General features: G+C 48.3%; 4 protein-coding genes across 4 annotated transcripts; 1 reads left to right on the forward strand and 3 right to left on the reverse strand.

Moving 5' to 3' along the window:
* Positions 1 to 946: 946 nt before the first annotated feature.
* AGABI2DRAFT_217954 (hypothetical protein) lies at positions 947 to 13815 on the reverse strand (the record flags this gene model as incomplete). Its single annotated transcript, XM_006459000.1, has 18 exons — positions 947 to 1154; positions 1209 to 1513; positions 1566 to 2050; positions 2103 to 2705; positions 2755 to 3072; positions 3125 to 3205; positions 3259 to 3769; positions 3818 to 4524; positions 4579 to 5641; positions 5703 to 7334; positions 7388 to 7589; positions 7641 to 7736; positions 7789 to 9495; positions 9548 to 10465; positions 10525 to 11926; positions 11977 to 12280; positions 12340 to 13684; positions 13738 to 13815. The coding sequence occupies 18 exons, from the start codon at positions 13813 to 13815 to the stop codon at positions 1116 to 1118; spliced, it is 11796 nt and encodes a 3931-aa protein (XP_006459063.1). The 3' UTR covers positions 947 to 1115.
* Positions 13816 to 14003: 188 nt separating this feature from the next.
* AGABI2DRAFT_217958 (hypothetical protein) lies at positions 14004 to 15644 on the reverse strand. Its single transcript, XM_006459001.1, has 7 exons — positions 15482 to 15644; positions 15324 to 15425; positions 15146 to 15254; positions 14970 to 15096; positions 14727 to 14914; positions 14529 to 14671; positions 14004 to 14470 (listed from the first exon to the last, which is right to left on the reverse strand). Exons 1-7 carry the CDS (start codon positions 15598 to 15600, stop codon positions 14125 to 14127), a joined length of 1134 nt encoding a protein of 377 aa, XP_006459064.1. The 5' UTR covers positions 15601 to 15644; the 3' UTR covers positions 14004 to 14124.
* Positions 15645 to 15724: 80 nt separating this feature from the next.
* Positions 15725 to 19619, forward strand: AGABI2DRAFT_200998 (hypothetical protein). Its single transcript, XM_006459002.1, has 14 exons — positions 15725 to 15756; positions 15805 to 15870; positions 15926 to 16027; positions 16497 to 16874; positions 16932 to 16940; positions 16993 to 17196; positions 17248 to 17308; positions 17360 to 17398; positions 17450 to 17568; positions 17630 to 17864; positions 17933 to 18242; positions 18304 to 18374; positions 18427 to 19130; positions 19188 to 19619. Exons 1-14 carry the CDS (start codon positions 15733 to 15735, stop codon positions 19467 to 19469), a joined length of 2604 nt encoding a protein of 867 aa, XP_006459065.1. The 5' UTR covers positions 15725 to 15732; the 3' UTR covers positions 19470 to 19619.
* Positions 19620 to 23635: 4016 nt separating this feature from the next.
* AGABI2DRAFT_201001 (hypothetical protein) lies at positions 23636 to 25448 on the reverse strand. The gene is made up of 4 exons (XM_006459003.1): positions 25123 to 25448; positions 24682 to 25065; positions 24166 to 24622; positions 23636 to 24113 (listed from the first exon to the last, which is right to left on the reverse strand). The coding sequence occupies exons 1-4, from the start codon at positions 25360 to 25362 to the stop codon at positions 23809 to 23811; spliced, it is 1386 nt and encodes a 461-aa protein (XP_006459066.1). The 5' UTR covers positions 25363 to 25448; the 3' UTR covers positions 23636 to 23808.
* Positions 25449 to 26098: the final 650 nt, after the last annotated feature.

Raw genomic sequence — 26098 nt, forward strand, 5'->3', positions numbered from 1 at the left:
CTCCAGGATGAGAGGAGGGCAAGAGCACATCAGAGTCGATTGGCTCCGGGGATAGGAACTCGATAGGCGGAAGTTGCGGCGGTTTATCGACGCACATGGAACTCGTCGGTGGAGGGTCAGAGGGAGGTAAATCGCGATCGGGGGAAGTATCAGGAGGATAATATTGCGGGGGAAACGGTGACGTCGGAACAGGAATAGTTGGTTGGGGGATCCTATGGAAAGAAGGGTCGGGATGTACAGGTTTCTTTTTGATAGGCCTCGGTGCAACTTTGGGTTTAGAGTTGATCATCCGGAGGTCAACAAGTGGCAGGGTCTCAAGAGTTACGCCTGCACCTCCGTCAACATCTTGACTGCGTTTAGCAGGCACAGTGCCTGGTATATCCTTTGATATTTCTTTCGGCTTCGTCGTCTTTTTCCGTTTTCTTTCCGCAGGTTTTAGGGCTAATTCATCCTCATCAGTAAGTTCGAGAACGTCTACCATGCGCTGGGCCTTGGACTTGCGCTTCCGTGTCTTTGCACGATCTGCGATAGATGGTACTGGGAGCACGGGTTCCTGAAAGCCAGCAAAGTAATCTATATTGCCAACGCCTATTTGGCCGACAGGAGCGTCATGCGATGTCTAATGGATGCATTCAAATTCGAATCAAGTCTAGAAAGAAAGTAGGGAAACTTACTGTAGGTTCCTGTCCGGGACTGCGAGACGGTGTATGGTCGCCTCGCAACTTTCCTAGTGGAAGCCCATGCTCAACGCTCTCCTAATAATCCTCACATAGACTGGGGACACACCCGAAGATGTAGCCTTCCCTTCGTCCTCGCTATCTGCAATAACTTCAAGAGGGTCAATATCGGATAGAGGGCTGTCCGAGTCCATATGCCAATGGTAAGGGGAAGAGACGCGTTCCACCTGGTGCGATCGAGTATGTGACTCCAAAGGCGTGATATGTGACAGATCGCGTAATTACTTAGTGGTACTTAGTAGAACAAAAGGAATCTATTTCATTATGACGATATTACAGCTCCGATGACAGTGAACGAAAAAAAGAAACACGGTGAGTATGTAATTAGACCTGAAAATGCAATATAGAAGCAATGAAACTGGTATACGAGGTAGACGATCAAGTTGATGAGGCTTGTGCAAAAGCAATGGCGATAGTCTAGAGATCCAAGTTAGTATAAACGTGAATAAGGACATCATGTGCATGACTAACCTCAGAATGACTCAAAGAAATTAACACGTTGGCAACTCCCCGCTCCTGCGCTTTGACTTGTGCCTCGCCATGGAGACGAACAGAGGGAACACCGGCATCATCATTGAGAATCTCAATATCTTTCAGAACAGCCGCAGCTCCTGCCGACTTGACGCCAAGGGATTTGAAGACAGCTTCCTTTCCAACCCAGCGAGCCGCGAATGAGGATGCAGGCGAAGGTTGAGCGCGACAGTAAGCTATTTCCGCCTCAGTGAAGTTGCGAGCAACAAATGTGGGATTGTGGGAGGGAACAGATGTGATAAGCTCTGCAAACACAAATGAGATGGTATGATTGGAAAAGATTGGGGAGATTATTACCTTGGTCAACACCAACGCCAATGATATTGCTGTTCGTAGCGGCAGAGGGAGCGGTCATGACGTCAGATACAAGTTTGAGATTTGATAGATCGAGGGGCGCCTCTCTAGGAAGCTTGCCCTTGAAAGAATATTCGCCAGTCTTGGGATCACAAGTGACGCGCGCCATCGAGTTCATGAGTACTTCTCGTTCGTTTTCGGGTGTGAATGGTGGGTTTTCCTTGATCTTCACGAGCGAGTTTTTGACCATCATGTCACTCATGGCCTTGTAGGACTGGAGTGCACGAGTACGGTTTCTTTCCTTGTATTGCTCGTAGAAACTCGGTTCGAGAGCACCGAAGAGGTAGCGAGGATGTACGACGAGGGCTGTTCCACCAACTTGACCGAAACCAAAGGAAGACATAACACCAGCTTGGATACCATCGGTGTAGATTGTTTTAGAGGGGAACATAAGGAATCGGCGATCAACGAAATTGGAGTCGATGTTGCTATTAAAAACATAAGTTCAAGTTAAATGACTGGCATCTAATAATCACTTACTCGCTATTGCGGTTCCCTGGGATGACGCCGGAAAGAACATACTGCAAGAGACCAGCCATCTGCCAAGCAGCGGACCCACCCTTAGAGTGACCAAGGAGGCTCTTCTGAGCGACGATGGGAACAGCATTTCCGCGACTACGGGAGATAGTAGTGAAGATGTCGTTCCAGATTTGCGTCTCGTTCTTTTCGTTAGCCCCGGTACTGGTGCCATGGATAGAAAGGACGCCGATGTCGTCAGCATTCAAACCCCAGACAGCAAGAGCACGACGTAAGGGAGCAACGCGAGGATCTGATCCCTCAAGCATGCCATACATAGCAATAGCGTCCTTCTCTTGACGAGCAGCCTCTTTCTCCAGGTTAGCTACGCGCGAAGCGACGTAACTTTCATCAACGTTCTCTCCTTCCGATTTGCGTGACGTTATTTCTTCTTGAAGCTCGACGTGCTCATGATCCAGCCATTGAGAAATTTGAGTGCGGCGGAATGCCAACTGGCGCGAGCGATATTTGACATCGAGGATTTGCAAGGGATGTTTAGATGGAACTTCTCGGGCAACACTCAGAGCACCCTTTCCAGGAGCTGGTACTGATCGACCAGCTTTGTCACTGTGGGAGTGTAAGTAATGAAAAGGCCAATAAGAAGATAGAAACTCACGTGGATGTGGAAGTGAAAGCAAGTATACCTCGGATGGGCGCGCCAATTTCGAGGGCGGTCTTGGCACTCATGACTATATGGACACCAGTACCTTGAGCCTCCATAAACCCTGCACGTGAAGTGGTAGCAGGCCGGGACATTTCAGTAGGTTCTCGTCCCATGGCGAATTCGGTCTCCGCATTACTGGTAGCCTTCATGTTAGCGAACTCATACGAACCCTCCTCACTGATGTCATCGAAACCTCCGGCAATCATGACTTTAGCTTTGCCAGAAAGAATAGTATCGCAAGCAATCTCAAGAGATTGAAGAGCCGTCGCACTAGTGGTGGGTAGCTTAATACACATTCGGGAAAGTGCTCAAATTCACTCACCAAGCACCTACGGGAATCTTCACGGGTCCACTGGAAGACATCAAGAGCAAGTTAACCCAGCCAGCGGTAGTGTTAATGAAACTGTATGATAAAGTCAGGGACATATTGATACGAGGGCGAGGAAGGGTACGTACGTCTCTTGCAGGATATCGTTTTGCACCTCACGTTCATCACGACGATCTTTGAACATCTTGGCCATACTCGTGGCACCACCCATACCGGAACCAAGCGAGGTACCAACTTCAGAAGGATGCATGTACTTGTAGAGCTCATAGGGGTCGGTGATACCAGCACTATTGAGAGCCTCGGCTGTGCACACCAACGCCCATAGAGTGCAGCGATCGGTCTGGGCAATGATATCTTCGGGGATACCGTATCGTCCAGCATGCCAACCACTAGGAATTTGTCCAGCGACAGTACGGCTGAACTTGAAAGCTTTCGGGACGAGAACACATGCACCTTTCTTCAACTTGGCAAACCATTGACCATCTTCACCAGCCCAAATATCACACTTGTCTCCATGCTGGAGCTTGAATTTCTGTGCCTCTACTTCTGAGACCTCAATTGGCTCAAGGTCGTGTATGAGCTCGATTTCCTGGTTGAAGGACTTCCGGTTGGGATCATAACCACGGAATATTTCGGGTTCTAGGGATAATTAATGTTATGTTCAGAGTTATCAAGTAAATGGCGTACCAATCAGACGGATACCAGCATGCGCAAGAATGTCCTTCTCGTAGCGTCCCTTAACATCTTTATCATCTACGGATTCACCGCTCTTGCTATCAACCCATCCAACGTACAGCGAACCATCTTTGAGACGACCGTTGAAATGTTTGATGTAACCCATCATCCAAGCCATCTCGATGTATCCTTCAATTGTTAACTCTCCACGAGCTTCCATCTCCCAACGTGTACGAGAACTACCCCAAGGGCCTACCTCGGCGAACCCGGTGACAACCACAACCTTCTCAAGATCAATCATACCGCGCAGTTGAGTAACATCAGACAAAGATTCGGCGGATTCAAGTTCGGGGAAATCGAAACGGAAGTTGGCTCGAGGAAGGACGTCAATGGTTTGAAGAAGGCGTTCAGCTTCAACACCATTTGTGACCTTGAAGTCTGCAGCATTATCCTTGGTAATGGCGCGTCTAAGATCGGCCTTCTTGAGTAAGTTCGTGCGGATACGAGTCGTGATATCGGCCAGGTCTGGCAGACGATCCATGCCACCGTTGAGATCCGCCCAGATAGGCTCAACTTGAGTGATACTAAAGAGCAAGGGATGCATCAAACCGAGGATGTTGAATGCCATTTCCTTAGCAGAGAAGGTCCTGACGCCATATCCCTCGAGCTCATGAGCAACTATATTGGTAGGAGCCATAAGGCCAGTGCCACGAGTCCATCTAAGAACATTCATTAGTTAGTCACAAAAGAAATGAACCAGAATCATTACGCACCCAATGACAGCACCTGCCAAGCATAAATATTCACCCCAACTTTCCGAGGCCCATCGTTGGAATAGAGTCTCAAGAGAGATCTTGGATTCGGAATACAGGCCATCATTACCGAAGAGGCCATGATTAGGCGACAGAGGGAGTATAACTTGAGTGGGGCGGGTGACGATACGCCTATTAGCCTTCTTATTCTTGACGCAACCGAGGATGCGAAGTAAGTTGACCAGCATCATGCGGTGAGCGAGTTCAGAGCGGTCATCAAGTCCATCAATCTCACGGCCGTTTTCAGGAATACCAGCGAAAGGAAGGATGTAATCGAGATCCATATTGAGGTTGTTATAAATGTAATCCACGAGAGCCTCGACGTCTTGTTTTGAGGCCTGATTGAAGGGCACAACGGTAAGTGCTGACCCACGGCTTCCGACGGTTTGGAAAATGGATTGGTAGTACTCGACGGTCTTGCGACTGTAGCTAGAAGTTGTGATTACAACGTGAGCACCACCAGAAAGAAGACCTTTGACGATCTCAACGCCAATGGAGCCCTTGCCGACACCAGTGCAGAGAGCATTCTTGCCCTCAAACGTAGTACCTGACGTGGCAATCTCATGAAGGATATCGAGGTAGACACCAGTGAGGTTACTACTGTACTCCCATGTGGCAGCGACGCGACGTTTGAGATGGAGCAGAGGGATATTGTCGGCTGTGACATTTGCGACACCGGCATTGTGAGGACGGAGGAATTGAGAAGAGGAGCGACGACTGCGAGTACTCTGCACGCGGGGATGGGGATCTGGACCTTTCTGGAGAGAGCGAACAACGCCCTCGTACAACGATTTGATCCTGTTCTTCTGGTCCTGATTGATTTCAGGAAGCGACTTGACGACGGTCCAGAGCTTCAAGACATCATCTTGAACTTTCTGGATGTTGACAGATCCGGCAACGCCGTCACCGGTTGCCATTTCTTCGACGTAAGCTTCGAGCTTGCGAACATTTTCACGGACAATTTCAGAATATACAATGTCACCCTTGGCAGTGACTTCAGTGTGGGGGGCGGTAGGGAAGGTGACTAGAAAAAAAATTGTCAGCGTGACGTTTCTTTGTATCTGGATATTAGAAAAAGGGCATACCGTCTTTGTAAAGAGGAGATTTGCCAATGATGTCGCGAGTATTGTCGATCAATTGTTGACCAAAGTCCTTGGCCAACTTGTAGGTGTCGCCCTTCGAGGGGTCAAGCTTATTGATGTGATACTCCATATATTGGAGCATGTCAGGGTCGGCACGATTGAGGAGAGCAATGCAACGAGCAGTAATGTCACGATCAACAGTGGTAAGGCGGCCAAAGATGATATCGTAATACATGAGAAGAGCATCTTGACGAACCCAATTCCAGGACGAATCGAAATGACGGGCTTTCAAAGGATCGAAGCGGGGCTGAATACCGTCGAGGTAAGAATCACCATGTTCACGAGTAATGCTGTCAATCTTCGCCTGAAGAGCAAGGGTGTTAACCTTCTCGCGATCGTAGGCAATCTCTCCAGCTCGCGAGTCCTTTTTCAGGTAGCGGTTATAAAGCTCGATATGTTGCTGGATGAACTTGTCTTGATCCGCCGTAAACTTGAGGAATTCCTCGCTGTTGATTGTGGCACCTCCACCTCCACCGACAGCGCCAGCAGCGGCCCCAGGGGCAGTCAAAGAGATACCTGATCGCTGAGCATAGGTTTGAACAACGCCATCGAGCCAAGTCTTTGCCTCAGCCTCGGAGGCGATACGCTTGGGGGGCTCAAGAGTGGTAGCAAGAAGGAGAACACCATCAGCGCGAGAAGGTCCAAGGCCCCATGTCTTGTTCAAGTACGAACGAATAGCAGAAGCATTGAATCCACCGGGCATCTTTCCACCAACTAGACGAGCGACAAGGCTCGTTGTGTACTTGCCAAGGGCGCCACTGAAACCAGTACTCAAAGCAGACCCCAATTCCTCAAGCGATAATTCCTCTCCTTTCTCAGGCGCAGACGCGAATTCTTGTTGTAAATCCCCGAGAATTTCGTTCTGGAGAGTCGACTTGCCTCCGACGAGGTCTTTGATAGATTTAGAAAGAGGAACTTCATCAACACGTTTCTTCAACTTCTGGGCGACGATGACAAGGAGAATATCGATAGCTTTGATCGGTGCGTCTTCGATGCTGGCAGCGGGTCCGGCAGCGGCCACAGCAACAGCGGCCACAGCGACAGGAGCAGCTGAAGCGACAGCAGTAGCGGGGGCGGGAGCGTCGGGTGCAGCCTCGGCAGGGGCTTCAGGCTCATCCTCGTATTGATAGTAGACCTCTTTGGTGTTCTTCGCATGGCAAAGAATGACACGAGTACACGAAACAGAGTCGTCCGACGATTCAAATTTGGCCTTCAACGTACGAGAAGCCATACCGGTAAGTGTGGGTGACGGGCCCAACTCAATGAGGCGTTCGAACTTATACTGAGTGAAAAGGAGATCCTGAGTTTGGATCCATCGGACGGGGGAAGCAAATTGGTATGCGAGAAGTTCAACGAGTATGATGTACGCGAGCATTTGTCGGTTTTCGGAGCTGTCCCAATTGTCCTCCTCCCATTTCTGGAGGACTTTATCGAGACGAGGGGATGAGGTTTGATCGTAGATGATTTGAGCGTACTCGCGGGAGACAGCAAAGGGTTTAGCGATAAGATTCGGAATGTATTTCCCGACGAGCATGTCGGGGTTGAGAGTTGCAGGGTTAATTTTCTTGGAAAGATCTATCATAATCATCAGTATCATAATCAACCCCAACCAAATTTAATCAACTCACAAGCTCGGAAGGGTAGAACACCTGCCCATAGATAACGGGAATGGAACGGCACATCAATACCAGGCAAGGGGATAGTAGCAAAGCCACGTTCAAGGATAATATAGCCCTGGCTCTTCTGCTGATCAAGAGCTCGTTGATTGCACTCGGTGATGATATCACCCAACATCTGCTTGACCTTCTCGATCGGGAATTGCTTGGTCAACTTTGATCAAAATCAGTATGCAGGTTGCGCAAGAACTATCATTCAACTCACCTGAGCGATATCAACCTTCTTCACCTTGAGGTAATTCAAAACGTTAGTCATCGTTTGAAGGGCAACCAGCTCTCCGGCGCAGACGTATTGTTGACCCTAGAACGATGCTCAATACCCGAAAATGAGAAATCATGACCAAGAAACCTACCTCCACGTTGAAGTTGACGATTTCAAGTAGCGATCCAGTCTTGACCGCGATCATATCAACAACTTCGCGCAAAGCAGCATCACTAAAAGTCTTGGAAATTCGAGACGGGTTAACAGCACACATGGCATAGTTCGAGCGATTCTCAGAGTCTCGTTCAACAGCACGCTGCATGGTAATACCACGGTAGAAGACAACATCGACGAGGGCAGAGATATGGAGAACGTCGGCGATGGAAGCGAGAGCGGAGTATTCACCCAACGAATGACCAGCGAAGGCGCAGTCCTTTTGAACAAAGCCCTTCGCACGCATGTCTTCAAACGCCGACTTCTCTGTAACGACGAGAGCGATCTGAGCAAATTGGGTAGCAAATAGGAGACCATTGGGATGGCTGAAGGTATAACGGGGAGTACGATTATCAATGTCAGCAAAAAGAGGAAGAGTTTTTGTGTTGCCGTCTTTGTCAAGCGTATCATAGGTCATGTCCATGTAACGTTGACGGATAGCTTGACCTTGAATACCACCGAAGTAAATTGTCTTCTCCTTGGGATTATCCCTCACGATTTCGCTGATAGAGAAACCGTAAGTAGCGAGCAAATGAGCGTCGGCACCATCCCAGACAGCACGAGCAGCAGGAGAGTTGTTGTAAAGGTCCATGCCCATACCAGGCTCTTGAGAACCCTGGCCAGTGAAGACGTAGACGGTTGTTGGCTGCTTAACTTCGGCAGTGCCAACGAGGACCTTCTCGCCGCGAGAATTAGTGGTTTCGATGGCGACGACGATGTTACCATCCCGCATGCAAGTATGCTTGAGTTTCACCTCGAGCTCGTCATTGGGTAGAACCATGCCGACGAACGAGACGTTGTAAGCGAGGACACGGTCGGGATGGCCTTGAGCGACGACATTTTCGACGTAGCGACGAGTGGCAGCACTCGACCACATGCCATGAGTAATCGTAGTAGGAAGGGAAGCATAATCGGAAAAGTAGGGGTTAACATGGATAGGGTTGAAGTCACCAGAAATCTTAGAATAAGGCTCATTAGTAAGAGGAGCGTTGAAAATCGTAGAACCTTCGACGTGTCGAAGAGTGTAACCCTCGTTCGCAAGAGGGGTGGGGAGGCCTTGAGGAGTACCGTGACGTTGCAGATAGGAGAGGACGGGATTGCCTTGGCAATCATCTTGCTGGAAGTCGACGTTGCCAACTTTGACGAGTACTTTGAGCTGATTGCGCACGAAAACATCACCAGAAACAGAAACGTTACGGAAAACACCACGATCTTTGAAAAACACGGATGATTGAATGCGGAAGATGAGAGCAGTCCCGGCAAGGAGAGGAGTCGATTCGTTCTCCCAGCCAAACCACTGCTTCGATTGCAGAACACCGACTTCTGCATCAGTTTCAAGGGGGACAAGATAGTCAGGCTCCTCCGTGGTCTCGAATGTGTTCTCGTAATCAGTGAATCGACCGCGATATAAGAAAGAAGAGACCACTTCGATGACGGGCTGATCGTCCCGGTAGACGTGCCCTTTAACCGTAACCGTCTTGCCCTCCGGAGCATTGACGACGGAGACGATCCGAGCTTCCGATTTGCAAATATCACCAACTTTGAGAGGAGATGCGCCTTCAACCATCTTGAAGCCATTAGAAAGATGAACCAACTTGAGCAGGTCACCGTCGATGTCAGCGGGGAAAATCGAGCGCATGATAGCCTACCAAATTGTCAGCATCCGAACATATCCAGGAAAGATCAGATCAACTCACCTGCCAGCCTGTAACAATAGCGAAATCCATAGGCGCTTGCACACTATCATTCCTCACATTCTTAAATGACTCTCCTTGATTCCCAACCACAGCACAGAACTCCTCCACTTCCTCCGCCGTAATAGTGACCTCGGGGCCAACCAATTTCTCCTTGATGTCGACGTTTGGTAACACCTCATTGTCACCATACCACAACTTCCAATAAAAGTCTTTGATGCGCTGGTTACGGCCGTCAACAATCTCGTGTATGGGCATGTAGCCCTGCTCGGGTTGATAATGGAATTGAAGTTTGAGGGGCACGGCAACATCCCGACGTTCTTCGAACATAGTGATGTCGATGAGTTGAGAAGACTGGTTGAACTTAATCTCGACAGCCTTGAAGCCAGGGATGTGGGCACCATAAGATCGAGCGGCACCGTAAGCAGTGATAGAAACAGGTAAGGAATTCTCGTAACCAACGACGATGCGTTGTTTGGGGCGTGGAGCAAGAAGACGGCGGATAGGGTTATCGATATAAGAAGTGCCCTGGACTATGGTCTCCGAAGTGACGAGGGCGTGAAGCCAGTTGAGTTCCGAACCGCCGAGGGCAGCGAGCCAGTCTTCAGTAGAAGGAAGAGAAGAACCAAATTGATAAACGACGTCTGAACCCCTCTCATAGCGAGCGACGTTGGAAAGTGTTGCAGGGACGAATGGCTCCGCCGCGAGATAATCAATGGTCGGAATAGAAGATTCATCACCACCATAACGCGATTCGAGCAATTTGGAGATGAGAGAGGAATTGATGTTGCCGAGCAGCTCCTTGATGGGCTCATCCTTGACAAGAGAACCTTTCGCCGAAACGGGACCTTGAAGGATAGCAACACGCTCGGGATCTTGATCAAATACAGCGTCGATATCTTCAGCAGCCCAGAGGGAGTCCTGTGATTAAAAAGATTTGAGTCCGAATGATGACAAGCCATTTAGAAAAAAAAAGGCACCTTCTTAAACCAAACTTCAAAAGACACATCTAAGACGGGGATGAAGGGAACTGGCTTCTGACCGGGTCGCTGGGAAATAGCGAGGAAATATGCCACATCGTCGGCGGCGAGCAGTTGTTCAGTGGCAAGAGGATATGCCTCGAAAAACGATTCGACGAAGGCTGAGGGATCATCGAGAGAAGCATAAGATTGAAGGAGTGAAGGCTTATTGCCAGTAGTGTTCACACCAGCAAAGCGCTCTTCGACGCGCCTCAGCCAATCACCAGTCAAGTTCCGGAGGGACCTGTCGATCCAGCGCTTTTGTTTCGAGACATACATCAACCTGACCAGGCGCAAAACTGTCTCCTCATAAGTCATGTCACCCAATTCCTTGGCGACACTACCATCCTTCTTCTCTCCAAACCACGGCTTGGCAAAATCCTTATTCAACTTCTCGATAATTTCGTCACGACGCTCACTCAACCACGCAGCACGCTTCTCCTTCGGAAGACTGAAGACAGTGTTGTCAAACTCCTTCCACAACCTCACTGCACGATTCGCAACTTTATGAATGGGTTCGCCTAACTCGGAACGGACGGTCAAAACGCCGCCAGTGGGCTTAGTATATGTGCCCTCCCATTGCTCGTCCTCGACACCAGCAGCGGCAACAATCAAATCCTTAACCGAAGATGATGTATGCGCCTCTTTCGCAACCATGACACGGCTGGCGAACAAAAACCCGTCGAATGGCATCCGCTGAACACCGAAACGCTCTGACCAGTCTCCGGTCAGATACGGCCAAATGTCTTCAGCGTCGCCGAAACCAGATCCAGCAACAAGAACGATATTTGAGTGGCTACGAAGGGAGCGGTAGGTGGAAAGGATCGGCTGATGGAAATCTTCGTATGAGTGGTGACCACCACCACGACCACCGGTCCATTGACAAATGATAGGGAAATCGGGATTCGAAGCGGCAATATTGACCACTTGGCGAAGGCCGTCAACTGAACCCGGCTTGAACGCAATATGCTTGATACCTGCAGTCCTCAAACCCTCAATGATCTCGTTAGCCTTTTCGGTGGTGGGAACACCTGCGGCAACACAGAACCCTTCGACGGGCGCTCCCTCTCTACGGAGTTCTTGCCACAAGGGGAATTGGAAGGTGAACTGGCGGGGATTGATGTAAAGGGCGTTCAGGGTGAGACCGACGCCGGACGGTAGCTTGGATTGGATTTCAGCGACCTTAGCACGTAGGTCTTTGGCATTATAGTGGCCACCACCAGCCAGTTCAACATGATATCCGGCATTGAGGATGGCGCTGACGAAACCGGCCTTGACGGTCGTTGGAGTCATACCGGCAACCATGATAGGTGGTTTGCCAAGCAGACGGGACATAGGGGTGTCGAGATGGATAGTGCCGTCACTGAAAGAGATGAGTATAATCCTTGTGTAGAGGAAGAAGCATCGACATACCTTGTTCGGACCAAACTAGGCGCGAACTTCTTACTCCACCAATCCTCGTATTTGACGCTCAAAGAATCGTACAACTCAGCATCTCCTTTGCCACTGTCGCCGACGAGAATTACACGAATACCGCGACCATCGAAATTTCTTGCAGATAAAGGACCCACTCCACTGAGACCACCGGGACCGAAATCAATAGCGTGGGTGGCGGTCTCAGGGAAATCAGTAGCCTTGGTCCAATGGATTGGTGCTGTGTAGATCTGATCGCATAAGGAGCGTGTAATCGAGCCGGTCATGTTGCGCATATCTTCACCTAATCGTTTGAATTCATTATTACAACCCTGATCCGCGTCACATAATTAATCAACATACCGGTTTCCGTATTATATACAGGGATCTTCAAATCAGAGGGCTCCCACAGTTCTTCCAAATCCTCGTCCATGACGGCGTCAGTCACGCCCTTGAGGTACGGACTGTGATAAGGAACGCCAACGACCAAGAAACGGACAGAGAAGACGGGCTTGCGCTGCGAAAAAGGAACTTTGCTCTGGTCAGCGCCACTGGGCGCCCTGACCTTTCGAAGGTTGGTCACTAGACCATGTAAGGCGCGAGCCGGCCCAGTCACGACGAATGCACGAGGCCCGTTGTATAAAGAGACGCCGAGCTGAGAGTTGGCAGGGAGGTGGGAGTTGGTCTTCTTGATATGAACCTCAAGATCCTTGAGGGGAAGACCGGCGACAGACAACATGGGTGATGGAGTACCTTCTCCCCCATCCAAGGTGTCCTGGACGAGGCTGGGTTCAACGGCGACAGGAGGGAATGCTTGTTGGCCACGAAGACCACAGTAGAAAAGCCAACGAAGGGCCTTGCGCGAATTCTCGGTGAAGTCATCGAAAGTCTCCGATGCGCTGATGACGACCGCAGAGAGAATGCCCTGAGAGTGGCCAGTGGCACCGGCAATACGGCTACGAACTTGGCCAGGTGTGAGGTTGGCGACGCGGCAAACGACGAGATACTGGATGAGCTGGGTGAGCCCAATGAGTGGCAGTGAAAGGGGAGCCGACGCGAGGTAAGCGATGGAAGGCCGCTTAGTGGCATCCGAGAGCCAAGAAACAACATCTAATCCGTGGGTATAGTAGGAGCTATCGACTTCATCCTCGGCGAGCCCGATAAGATCAGGGAGGACGGATTCCAGGAACGGGGTAACATACGGTTGGTATATATCATAGAGTGATTGCAATTCATTGAAGTAAACCTCGTTGGTCCCTTGTCCCCCGAAAAGGGCAAAGATCGAGGCCTTGCCAGATTTGGCAGCATCCAATAAAGCAGACTCGGGTTGGCGGGGGATGGAACTGCTGTCCTTGTTCTCGAGAGCTGCGACAGCGCGATAGTATGCCGAAAGGACGGTCTTGCGAGTGTCGATGGAGTATGATGCGCACAGAGAATGGATATCCTTAGTGGCAAGGTATGAAGACGTAAAGTGTTTGAGCACATTCAAAAGTAGACGTATGCGTGCTTCGGTTGATTGCGAGTCGTTATCGATATTAGATGCAACGTGTGCAAGAAATTTTGCGGCCAGATCTACTGTGGCTTCAGATTCGTCCTCGATCACAGACGACGCGTCTGCGGCATCCAGGGATTGTGCATGGATAAACTCGTCACGCAGAACTTCTGCGGCGATCCATTCATCGGTTTTTGTAGAGACGGGGACAGAGATCTGATTCCGAGCATCAGCAGTGGCACCAAATCAAAGAAAAAGTAAAGACGAACTCGAACTCGGCCTTGGGCGACGATGAGGGGGCGGGAAGCGATGGCATGGGGGACGGCATGGCCGTTGGGAACCGCCATGGGAGTGGAAAGCGGAAGGGATTCGGTGTACAGAAAATTTGCAGAGAGTGGCTCCGCAAGAAGCCCGTGTGGTATCAGGTCCGGTGCGATGGTATATATGTGTTTCCTGAACCGACCCCAACACGCACGCCCCAATGGAATTTTTTTACTTAGCTGAAGCGCACGTGACATACCCGACCCCAAGTTACGTCTGAGCTTATCTGGCGTTGTCTGCCCCTCAAGCTGCAATATAATACATGTTCGCGTAGGTACGTATTTTAGTCAAAAATATGTAAGATAGCCCCGAGCCAAGAGACCCCATCCTCATCCTCATCCACCTTCCCGAACTTCCGTTTCTACATCACATATTTCTTGTACACCTTCTCTGAAAAACACGACGTTATACTCTAGCAACCCCCGCCTGCCCTCGTAAACAGCAGTCGGCACAAGGGCAAGCAGCGCAAGCGACGACGTAATCCCGTGGAAGGTAAGCGTCGTCCCTGGAGTCGAAGCGTGTAATGATGTCGCCGCACTGGGGTAAAACATGGCTTTTGTCGGTTGTCCGGTTGGGGTTCTCGGATCCGAACGACCAATGGCTGATAAAGCCGAAGAATCTGTGGGGTTTTCAGGAGACGCCAACTGCGTATGGCGCGAAGAGGTGGCTGATGCCGCCGACCTGACAAATCGACATATCAGCCATCAAAACCATGAATTGATGAAGACAGCATCTTTACTTGTAAAGACTGCCGAACGAAGTCAGCATCTCAAGATAGTCACAACACAAGTGATGTGCAGCACTGTCCACGGGGGAAGCATCCGTCGCAATATATAGTCGAGACTTGGTGTCATATAGGAAGGCCTTGGGTGATTGGGAATTCTAATTTCATGTCGGTAAGCTGTAAATTTGGACGCAATCAAAAGGTCAAACGTACAGCACAAAATACGTTTAGCATGTCTTCTAGGTAGGGAAGGGAGTCAATCAGCTTGTGAAGCACGCGAGAAAATGCTTCGCGGAGGGAATGGTCATAGACCGAGGTCAGATAGAAATTGGGTTGCACTCCTTCGTAGTCATGGTCCAGTAGCCGATCCGTTACCCGTTCCTGTATTTGTCTAAAATTTTCTAAGAAGACAACGTGAGTCACGCTGAGAATAGGACTTCCAAAAAAAGAACGTACCGACTTTGTCGTCTTCGGGTAGCTTTTCGGACTTGTGTACAAAGACCTCTATGTTGATATTGGGATTGGATTGATAAGCCGCTGTCACAAAGTCCATGAGTTTGGTGATGGGTTGGTTGTACAGATCCTGCACGCGTGGTCATAGAGATGTAGCCACTCGAGTGACTCAAACATACCCGTATGTCGATGACGAAGATCAGACTGCGGAATTGACCTATTGGAATGCCTATGGATTCTGGAGTCGCATTCCCTGGTGAATCCCATATTTCAAGGGGAATGACTGTACTGGAGATAAATTGAGCGGTCAAAACATCAGTGACAAAAACGCGTACGAAAAAGACATAAAATTCGCACTCTATTGGATACTTCATAATGCGCATGGTTGTCTCGAGGTAGAAAGTCTGCTTGGGTGGCAGGTCCTTGAACAAGACATGGTGAATCGAGGACTTTCCGGCCCTAGAGCAGAGAAGATATTGGCCAAGGGGGGTCGCCGAAGCAAAGAGGAGGCAGACCTGTGGAGACCGAGAAAGAGGACCTTTGTGCGCGGAGTGGCCTGGGACGAGCGACGCGAGCCATGCATGACAGGCCGGGCCGGGCGGGAGATAGCGTTGTAGGAGACATGGCTGGTCATTGCAGAGCGTCGAGACGCTGCGAGCAGCGAGAAGTTAGAACGAGAACTCAGAATAGCCGGGGCACGTGGTTACGCTCACTACCGACTGCCATTTCGTCATTCCCCGATCCGCACGTTCGTTCATCTCCTACCATGAAGTTTGGGCTGAAGATCAGTGTAAGCTTTCTCCTCGCCTTCTTTGCCTTAAACTTACACCTATGACAGACTGATCTGTACAACGAATGGCGGCCTTTCTACATAGACTACAACCAGCTCAAACGCGAGCTCAAGGTGCTAACATCACTCGTCAATTGTATTCCGGTATTCACCGTCACCGTTGAATCAGATCCGAACGACAGGCCGCACCTGGACTGAGAAGGACGAGGATGACTTCAAGGCCATGCTCGAAAAGGAACTTGATAAAATCTACCAATTCCAGAAAAACAAGGTCAGCTCTATTGCCTCTTCATCCCACTATCCTACTCGTTCATCCACCATCCTGCTCGTCTCTGTCTCCGGGTCTTGTTTTCTCATTCAAGCTTGTCGGCAATGTCTACCCTGGGTATTCTTTGCCACCACAGTTCCAGATTTGCAATCCTATTGACCTAGTTCTTCTTTGTTGTCTTCAACTCCTTTTGACGCGGATCCCCCCTTGCTTTCTGGCCCGACAACTTACGATTCGAGCTTCATTCCCGCTTTTGGAAGCTGCTCATCAACAGGCTGATCTGGATATCCTTCTTCTTGATTTAATAAGATGTTCGCGTGCCGCTTTACGTCTATCTGCCTAATGGCTGGTCTAAATCTTAGCCTCGTCACTGTTCTTGCTCTGTTCTAACTATTCATTATCGCTTTGGCCTTGACGAGCTCTCAATTAGCTGTACCCGCTCTGGCTTCCTTTTTATCATTCTGGAAATTAGCTGCCGCTGTGTGTGTTAACTCAAATCCAACAGACCGCCGACCTTGCAGTCTCTATTGAGGAAGCTGAGAAGCGCGTGCAGCATCTCGTCGCAGAAGAACATGACAACCAGAATGCAGAATCAAGACGTCACTCCCAGCAACCACCAACCGATTCAGAGAGTCAAGAAAGACAGCAGTTAAATTATATGGATGATGAAGGTTCTGATGATGACGATGATAATGGACATCCTGATGATACGACGACCGACGGATCTTACGATGCTCTCGAGGCATCATTCCTCACCTTGGAGGAAGAAGTCGCCAACCTCGTTGCTGACGTTCACGATCTCGCTCTTTATACGAAATTAAATATTACAGGCTTCATGAAAATTCTTAAAGTGAGTTCTCTTGGACTAGCGTCTTTCATTGGTAAAATTTGACCGTATATTGTCTAGAAACATGATGTATGCTCGACCCATTTTTACTCTGATCCGCGATAATAATCTTAGTTCATAGAAACAAACAGCACTACCTCTCAAGGCTACGTTCGTTCAATTTTACCTCGAAAAACGACCATTTTATAAATACAACTGGGATGCTCTCATTGTCAAGCTTTCCAAGTTGTATGACCTTGTTCGTACTCGCGGTCACCCTGTTGAGGGTGATTCTAGTGCTGGAGGGAGTCAGAATGCTTTTGTTCGCCAAACAACTAAGTACTGGGTGAGCCTTTCCTAGTGATAATGCTTCAATGTTGTTGATATTGCATGCTAGGTTCATCCGGATAACCTCGTTTCATTGAAATTGGCGATCTTACGCAATCTCCCTGTCTTGGGTAGGTCTGAGAATAAAAAGTTTATGTCCACACTCATTTTCCTTTACGTAGTGTTCAATGCCGAGAAAGAATATGAACCGAAAGATTCTGGTGAATATCTCGCGAATGTTTGTAACTAAGCTCTTATTAACTGTCCTCCAGCTATCACGTCGATATACTTTGACAATGAAGATCTGGAACTGTATCTTGGACGCCTGGAGAAAACCGAGGGTGCAGAAGCCATCCGTCTTCGTTGGTATGGCGATGTCGACAACAAAACCGTAAGCCTGCATCTTTGAGTACACCTTTTGCATTTGAATGTCAACCACTTCTCTATGTTAGATATTCGTTGAACGTAAGACTCATCGTGAAGATTGGACTGGCGAAAAATCCGTCAAATCGCGCTTCCCGCTGAAAGAACACCTTATCAACCCTTTCCTCCGTGGAGAGTACACTGTAGATGCTGACTTTCAGGCACTTGTGAAGAAGGGGAAGAAGAGTCAAGCTGAGGTTGATTCGATGATTCAACTTGCGAATGAGGTTCAGTATGCGATTCTTACAAAGAAACTTAGTCCTGGTGCGTGCTATATATCCTTATTGACAATGGATACATCTAAGATAGTATTTTTGTTGCTACCACTGTAGTCATGCGCTCCTTTTACAATCGGACGGCATTCCAACTTCCAGGCGATGCTCGTGTTCGTATCTCTCTTGATACTGAATTGACCATGGTTAGAGAGGACAATTGGGATGGCAAAGTTCGCGCAGGGGAGAATTGGCGGAGGACTGACCTTGGCATTGATTATCCCTTCGATCAAGTCGCAGCAGAGGATAAGGAAATATTCAAGTATGGTGTACTGGAAGTGAAGCTTCAAACGCAGTTTGGTCAACAACCTCCGACGTGGGTTACGGATCTAGTGCAATCGCATCTCGTTGAGGCTGTGCCCAAGTTTAGGTGATTATCATATTCGCTGACTGCCTGTTGTTGGCCTATGGTTAATCTGGTTCTATTGCAGTAAATTCATTCATGGATGTGCTACACTTCTCCCTCACCGTGTTGACCTCGTGCCCTTCTGGCTACCCCAGAGTCAGTAGTTCTTTTTCACTCTTCAAAAGGTGGTTTTTCTCATTATTTGAAGTGGATGTTGATATTCTCAAGCCCGATACTGGTTACCTGAGCGTTATCGAACGTCCAAACACAAGTTCGAAGGGCAGCATGAGTCCATCGTCGACCAGCCTCCATTCTATAGGTTATGAATATTACTCTGAACCTGTATCCGAAGGTGATGAAGATGAAGAAATGAATTTTGCGCCGTCTAAGAATGAAGGACAACGTACTGGACTTAGTGGGACGGAAGTGGAGGAGGCTATTGCGTTTCGTGAAAAGATGCTTAAACAACGGAGAGAGGATGATGTTCAACAGAATGAGGCCACGGTCTCGAGTAGTGGAGGGGATGGAGGAGATGAAGAAGGGCCGAGGACGGAAGTGCAGGCTCACAGGAAGTTGTCTATGGTTAGAGATGGTCCTGATTACAGGTCTCGTTCACTGTCCATTAATCCGCTTGCACCCTCTACTGCTTTTGATGAGACGCTCAAGAACAGCTTGAATGCTGTTCATCAGAAGAGAACACAGGGAGGGCAAGGTGAGAATGGGAGGATTGCAGAGGAGGAAGGGGAGGATGAGGAGGATGAAGAGGATGGGGAGGGTCGTAATCTTGAGAATGGTGCATCAGGTGATGATAGGGTTATGGTTCGAGATTTGACTGCGCCTGCTGGGAAGAGGATATCTGTTCCTGTTCGTATTGAGCCGAAAGTATATTTTGCTCTCGAACGCACCTTTTTGGTGAGTGGTTTTACCTCCAGTTTCATCGCTCAATCTGCTAACAAAAAGAAAATCCAGAAATGGCTTAACACCTCGGTCTTCATTGGTACCATCGCCACGACCTTGCTCAACTTTATTTCAGCTGAAGATACCAGAGGATTGATAATCACAGCGTTCTTCACGTTCGCTGCATTACTCGCTATTGCCTATTCCGCTGGAATATTTTTATTCCGGACGTATAGGATTCGAGAGCGGCGTGCTACTGGGATGTATTATGACAAATACGGTCCTACTATCCTTTGCGGTGTGCTCTTTTTGGCTTTGGCTACGAATGTTGGATTGCGTGTGTCAGAACTGTAGACTATTTAGGGTTAGTGTGCTGCATGACCCTTGGTGATCTAAATAGGTTATTTGTTTGAGGTTTTAAGTATGAGATCTGGACACGTAGACTTGATCTCTTTTTGTTTTTTTGTTTTATGTTCAATTGGTTTTGGTTGCGTAACGTACTTTGTATTGAACTATGCTTCCTTCCCCATTCTTCGTTGAGTCTTGCGTGGTGGACGGTAGTAGATCAGTTGGGTGCCTTTGGTGATCTGTGATAAATAGAAAAAATCTAATTCCATCTACGGTGACACATCGCCGAGTGTGTGATGGCATTGGTATACTTAGTAGTAGACCAGAATAGATGGGGAGGAAGAACGGGTGCTGAAACTTGTAACAAGGCATAAAACGCTCAAAACGTAAGATAAGGCATTGGCGGAAGGGAAATCAGCGTTAATGAGGTCGGCTGTTAAAACAAATAGGTGATCCTGCCACCAGCCACCGTCGACATTTTTTTAACAGCCGAGATGGAGTCGGTGTTCTACCAGTTTTAAGTACAATCTACTTATCACCACGTGTTTCCATTTCCCCAACCCGTTAAATCAAGGGTTAGAAAAAAGACTTGATGATGATGATGATGATGATGATGGATTTCACAGTGTATTGCCAACAATCCGGGTTTGGTGACTTTATGGAGACAACACTTTTCCTACAATAATTCCGCCTTATTCGGCTTCATTGTCTGTAAAAACTCTATCACCGACAAATTTCTCTAGTGTTTTTTTGTTTGAGGTCACGCTTCTGTACGTGAGATCTAATGAAGACCAGTGCGACGCCGATTTCTTCTACGAGATAAGTATTGTATCCGAGACTTGTCAGGATTGGGGATTGGGGATTGGCGGTTATTAATGAAATTCTAACAGGGGCGTCGTGCAAAAAAGATTACACTCCCGACGCGATATGTCGTATTTGAATTTTTCCATCTATTATGACGTGTTACATGTTCCCGATCCAGTCCCCACGCAGAATCTGTAAACCGCGGTGTTGATCCTTGATGCTCGATGTATGTGTCCCGAGAGGAGAGCGTCCAACAACAGGGCATCCGAAAATCAAGAGATGCCAATATTTAGTGATGAGGGAAATAATCTTCCTGAGCTAAAGTTCAAGACTAGAAGTCAAAACGGGTTGATTGGTGTATTTATTGAAAACTTTTGATCAAGTTAATTTGATATCAACGGAATTGATGTTGATATGAGCCCAAGGAGATGTGTGGGTGTCTCTTATATCAATTTCATTTCATTTGGAAATTTTTTGTAGTTGTGGCTGCTGATCATCCGAGTTGTCGCGTGTCGTTAATGACAATCTCAATTGTCGGATTTTTTAATCAAAGTTGCTGTTAATCGTCCCATGCGCCACAGTGTGTATTTTCCGTAATACTTAGGTTCATAGCTCAAAGTCCACGGAAATCACAAGTAAGCCAATTTTAAAAGGCAGGCTAATGCGAAGTCAACGGAAATTGAATCTGTACTTCTTCGAACTCTTCGAATCAATAATACTTCTCACGAGTCGTTCGGAGGCAAAGTCATTCCTTTGGAAGTTCTGTACTAAGGGTTCTTCCGTTTTCTCACGTAGAAAAACCAAGACCAGAGATATTGTTTAATAACTTTGATTCTCAGTCGTGGATTTTTCAGGGGGCATTTGTAAGATGTTCTCGGACTACGGGAACATACACCTTCTTTAAAACGTAATTCATGCTTAGTCACAGCGCGATGACCCTTCAGTTTTATACAATGATGCTTTAGCTGGGGATTTTTTCCCCCCACCCCACCTCCCATTGCTGTGGATGAGCTCATTCCGTACAATGGTTGTTAAGTTTTAAATATAGTCCTGACTTGTCGCAAACATCGACCCTTCGAATTCTCACCGGTTACTCAAGGACTGCCTACATCAATGAGCATTGGACTGAATTAAAAATAGAAGGCCTATAACTGCGGAAGGCATACAAGTGCCGAGGAAATCCAAGACTGAACGTTGTATTCGACCAGTCTAGAATGAGATTAATCACCGCTTAGCGACTAGATACTTTGGAGATATCTTCAATGATATCCTAGGGAAGAAATTGTAGAAAAAGTCGGAGCGAAGGGACGCATTGGGATCTTGGACCCAGCTTTATTCCTATTTAGGTATACTTCCAAGATCTTGGTTGAGATATTTGGCATGTGTCCGGATCGCAAGGTAGGATTTGGACGAGTATGGGGTTGGATTCAACATCGTGACAGTTAGGGTCTGAGTCCAAGGCTGTTTTAAGTATTGGCTGTTTATCATCGTTATTAATGGGGTTGAGCGCAAATCAAATGATCTCATGATGCATGATGGTATAAGCTTCTGGGACGTCAGAGTAATCGAACTGAATGCGAATTGGGAAGTAGACCTACATCTCGTGAGGATTCAAGTCTCCCTGGCTCTCCGACGAGTTCGTGTTGCGAGGTAATAGTAGCACACAGCATTAAGGACCGGAAGTATTCATGCTGTCATTCGCTTGAGGTCATTCTGGAATATTGTGACCCAAGCAAGGTCAGCTGTGGAGTGATCAGGGAAAACGTCAATGATGGTCAGAGGTTGTTCAAAGCGATCGCCTAGAATAGATTTGACAGAATGCCAATAAGTTAGTCATCCCATATCTGCGCACTTACGCATGATGCTGACCATAAAGGCGGGGATCCCGGAGGGCCGAAATACCCGCAACAGGGGAAGGTGAGTCTGGATCGAAAAAGTGACCAAAGAAAATACTGTAAATAGATCCGTATCCAAGGAGTTGAGTTCGCCGAATATGACACTGCGTTTGGCACTTGTCACTTGAAAGCTACCACCAGATGAAAGATGATTGGTGCAGTTTGTCGTGGATAATTTCGACTACCAGTCAAGCGAAAGGATGTCTCGGTGGTTGTGAAATTGCGAGGGAGAGAGTATATCTCGAATCGAGAGAATGATGGGCTCGGTGAATGACGGACTCCGTGAGAACTGACCCACCCGAAAGTGCGTGAATCTGGTGTGAGTCGAACAAGATGCTTCTTGGGAAATTATAAACTCGAGGCGAAGGGACGAACAGGGAAAAAACTTCTGTAATTGTATTGCTGCAGATGGCAATCATCATTGAACCTTCGCACATTCCGATAGATGGGCAGACTCGAGATAAGATTGGATATGAGGTCACGACAACAGAGAAACTCTTTTGACAGTTGACAGGATGGCGCCGGGTGGTCAGGGGGCGGCAGACCATAAACCACGTGCAGGTCGAGTTACTCATCGCAGACCAGACATCTTGAACAGGTAGTTTTGAAGCCAGAAGACCCTTAGTAAACGAGATGTCGATCCCATGGTTTAGACTCTTCACGTTGGGTTGTCTCCGTGGGGGGCACAAGTGAGAAGCTGAAATCAACGAAACGGAGAGATGGTTTCTGTTCTTATACTTGGACGTATGGCAGTGATTTTTCTGGAACTTGCGCCCAGCACAGGAATTCTTTCATTGGGCGCTAGCCTGACGGGCGCAGCGGCCAGCCAAGGCATTTGGATTGTCGTAGCCATAAAAAGCCGAGGAAGACAGGACAAGCTGCATTAAAGCGATTTGGAAGATATCGGAGCGGCATGAAAGGAAAGGAAAAACAAGATGGACTGCCGTGTGGCCTCTTATAGGAAACTCGAGCGCTGTATGGGCGCAGGTTCTTTGTGTTGCTGAGTGCGCCCATTGGTCTCATACGGTCATGTGCGCCATCATGGAGATAAACAAAGCACATTTCCCGGTAGCGCCGGGATAAACTTGACCATCCGCGCTCATTTTGCATTTGCATCTCTTCCTCCTGTCTGCTTCACCGCGCCCAACCCTTTTCCATGAGCTACGATGCTATTAACGGCCTCCAGACCGTATATAAGTCCACGTCTTCAGGACACTTCTCTTCCCGCCTCCACTTCCCCGCCTCGTGGTAAACGCCCAATTTCCGCTCTCCCAATTGCCGTTACGGTATTTGCATATTAATTCTTCATTCTCTACTTTACTGACTGTTCTGCAGAGTCCATAAATGCCCGTTAACACTCTGAAGTCTTCGCATTGCTGGTTCCCGCCAAACACTGGCAACTCTGTTTGATACCACGACGACATGCACCCATCACTCGGGCGCTCCTTTCACACTGTCTATGAATAGCGCCAGCGCAAATTGCAATAATAATAATAATTCTGGTAAATAATTTCGATACTACTTTTAAAAATACACTAATAATTATAAGAGTTACAGTGACCGCTGCTAGTAAGCCATTATATGTGCTGCTACAATTTGGTTATAACGGGATTGAAAAGGTACCGCAAACGTGTGGTGTTCACCAATCACACTAGAAGAAGTCGCAGACCTTGCTCCTGCACGACGTGGGCCAAAGACACACTGCCATGAACGATATTCGCATCGCGTTTCTGCCACAATATTTCCATTAATACTCTCAATTGCATCAAATTTCCAACACCCTCGTTCTGCAAAAACCGCCCTTTGAAAAATTCGCGATGGATCGAATCGTTGGTCATACAACCAGCCAATATGATTGGCAATACAGCTCCTCGTTCCACCTCAGGCGAGCGGTGAAGTGATCGAATGATCTGAGTAATTTTCCGGACGCCTTCGCTGATTTCGGGGACGCCTGCATACTCGTCAGCCTCAGGCCTCAGAAATGCTTATTTCGGAAAACCTACCAGGGCAAGGACCGCTCAACACAGTGTTGAGGTAGAGGATTGCAGCTTCTCTAAATAGTGTCGCTACCGCACCGCGGGTATCGTCGTCAAGAAGCATCTCAGGTTTACTCATCATCTCGTTCTGAATCAACGACACATTATTGTCGTTGATCAGCCTGGTATCTGTCACATTTTGCTTCATACGCTGCTCGATTTCGTTTCCTTGTCGTATCAACTCCCTATAACTGAGGATTCCCTCATGCTGCGTCGTTGCTTTCCATTGAGCCAAGAGGGATACTTCCAGGATCATCAATAGAACCTCGTCTGGGCACCCTATCAGGGTATCCATCCGAAGACCCCGCTGGAAAGTCGTGTGGTTCTGACCCCAATAAGTCCCCCTTTCTCCGAGTAAGCGTCTCCAGAGAGAGAAAAACTTGGGTCCTCTCCCTGTTGTAACGCTTGCGATAATATCGATCCACTAAAATCGACATCTTGTTAAACAAACTTTCGAAATACCACGAATTGTGGTGCACTCACGAGGGCTCCCTTTACGACGAGGCGTTCGCCCGCCGACATGTCTTGGAAAACGAGCCAGGGTTCCTCAGTCACTGGGAGTCTTCTCTGAATAAGCCAGTCACTGAGTATCGCAAAGGGCTCGTCCCAATCAGTGACGCATCCCGATAATTGCGAGAAGAAGACGAGGTACAGGGCAGCGACAGCGTCGGACTCATTCAAATGTTGCTGAAGTTCCTTATTACTCTTGAGCTGCGTCAGAGCCTCCTGATGGAAATAATCTGCTGGACTCCGATTCGGCTTGGTATCCAGCTCTATTCCCTGCGAGACACGCATCCTCTGCTTGTGCAATTGGCCTAAAGCTTGGACGGCCTTGGTCACCGGACCGGATGGATCTTTCTCGATCAACTATAATCCAAGATAATTGGTCAAACGTACTACGGAGTGGAGGCCGCGATCACTTACGCTCAAAGTCACTTCAGCGACTGTTCCGTAGGCATCAAATCTGAATAGTAATTGACGAACTGGGTCAAAGTCATGGAGGATTTGACGGATGTTAATTGATTGTTGGCTAGGAACTTGGTATAACGGCGCCACCTGGTCGACAAAATTCTCTCTGAACCCCGAGAAGTCGAAGTCGGGATTGGACAAGGAGGATATGTGAGGTTCAACAGGGTACATGCCGCCAGGATGCATCATCCCCATATCGCTGATAGGCGCATCATAGTATCCCTCAAACACAGAAGTGTTTGGAGCACCTGTAGCAAGAGTCAGTGTTGTGAAGACGGGGGCTTGAAGTATTAGGGCATACCAGGTATGTCAGGAAAACCGAATGGCTCATTTGGGAATATGGGCCGATGATAGTATGTTATGTCCTCGTGGCTATTACTGGCGAGTAGGCCGAGCGATGAGGCTGTGGAAGGCGCCACCTCGGGGACCGTTGGCCGACGTTGAATTGGAGGACGTGATGCAACTGCCGCAGAACTTCGCGAGGATGCGGTTCGATTGAGAAGGTTGGTACGAGGCTGTCCGCGGATGAGGCCTGCTCTGTTCAATCGCTCCTTGATGCCGGCCTTGTATTCATCCACTGCCTTCTTATCCTTTAGAGCGCATTCAGTATCTCTACGACAAGTGAAGGGATTTTGGACTGACCCTCATCCACTCGGGACGTCTCGCACCCCAACCTAAACAAGTGATTGTAAGACGTTTGCATGTTTGGCATGTATTGCCTTCGCGTTGCTCGTCGCATTTCTGTTCGGTTACGACGATTAGCGGGTTGAATGTTTATGTCAGCGTTTTTATTCAGCATGACGAACCTTCCGGCGTAGTCGACATGTCCTATGATCCAATAGTCAACCGATGCGTCCCACTATTAAACTGGCCAAGCGACTTACCAGCAACCACCCTTGCTAGCAGTCTGCGTCCTTGGAAGATCAATGGA

The sequence above is a fragment of the Agaricus bisporus genome, assembly GCF_000300575.1.
Source record: "Agaricus bisporus var. bisporus H97 unplaced genomic scaffold AGABI2scaffold_3, whole genome shotgun sequence".
NCBI classification, from domain to species: Eukaryota; Fungi; Basidiomycota; class Agaricomycetes; order Agaricales; family Agaricaceae; genus Agaricus; species Agaricus bisporus.

Coding starts and splice junctions, on each gene's coding strand:
- AGABI2DRAFT_217958 (XM_006459001.1), bottom strand. CDS start 15,600: ATGACCAGCCATGTCTCCTACAACGCTATCTCCCGCCCGGCCCGGCCT. Junction 14,915..14,969: donor ACCCGAAGACGACAAAGTCG/GTACGTTCTTTT, acceptor TTGTCTTCTTAG/AAAATTTTAGACAAATACAG. Junction 14,672..14,726: donor TGCTAAACGTATTTTGTGCT/GTACGTTTGACC, acceptor ACATGAAATTAG/AATTCCCAATCACCCAAGGC.
- AGABI2DRAFT_201001 (XM_006459003.1), bottom strand. CDS start 25,362: ATGGGGATGATGCATCCTGGCGGCATGTACCCTGTTGAACCTCACATA. Junction 24,623..24,681: donor TCGTCGTAAAGGGAGCCCTC/GTGAGTGCACCA, acceptor TGTCGATTTTAG/TGGATCGATATTATCGCAAG. Junction 24,114..24,165: donor GTTGAGCGGTCCTTGCCCTG/GTAGGTTTTCCG, acceptor ACGAGTATGCAG/GCGTCCCCGAAATCAGCGAA.
- AGABI2DRAFT_200998 (XM_006459002.1), top strand. CDS start 15,733: ATGAAGTTTGGGCTGAAGATCAGT. Junction 17,569..17,629: donor GCGATGTCGACAACAAAACC/GTAAGCCTGCAT, acceptor TCTCTATGTTAG/ATATTCGTTGAACGTAAGAC. Junction 18,375..18,426: donor GCCCTTCTGGCTACCCCAGA/GTCAGTAGTTCT, acceptor CATTATTTGAAG/TGGATGTTGATATTCTCAAG.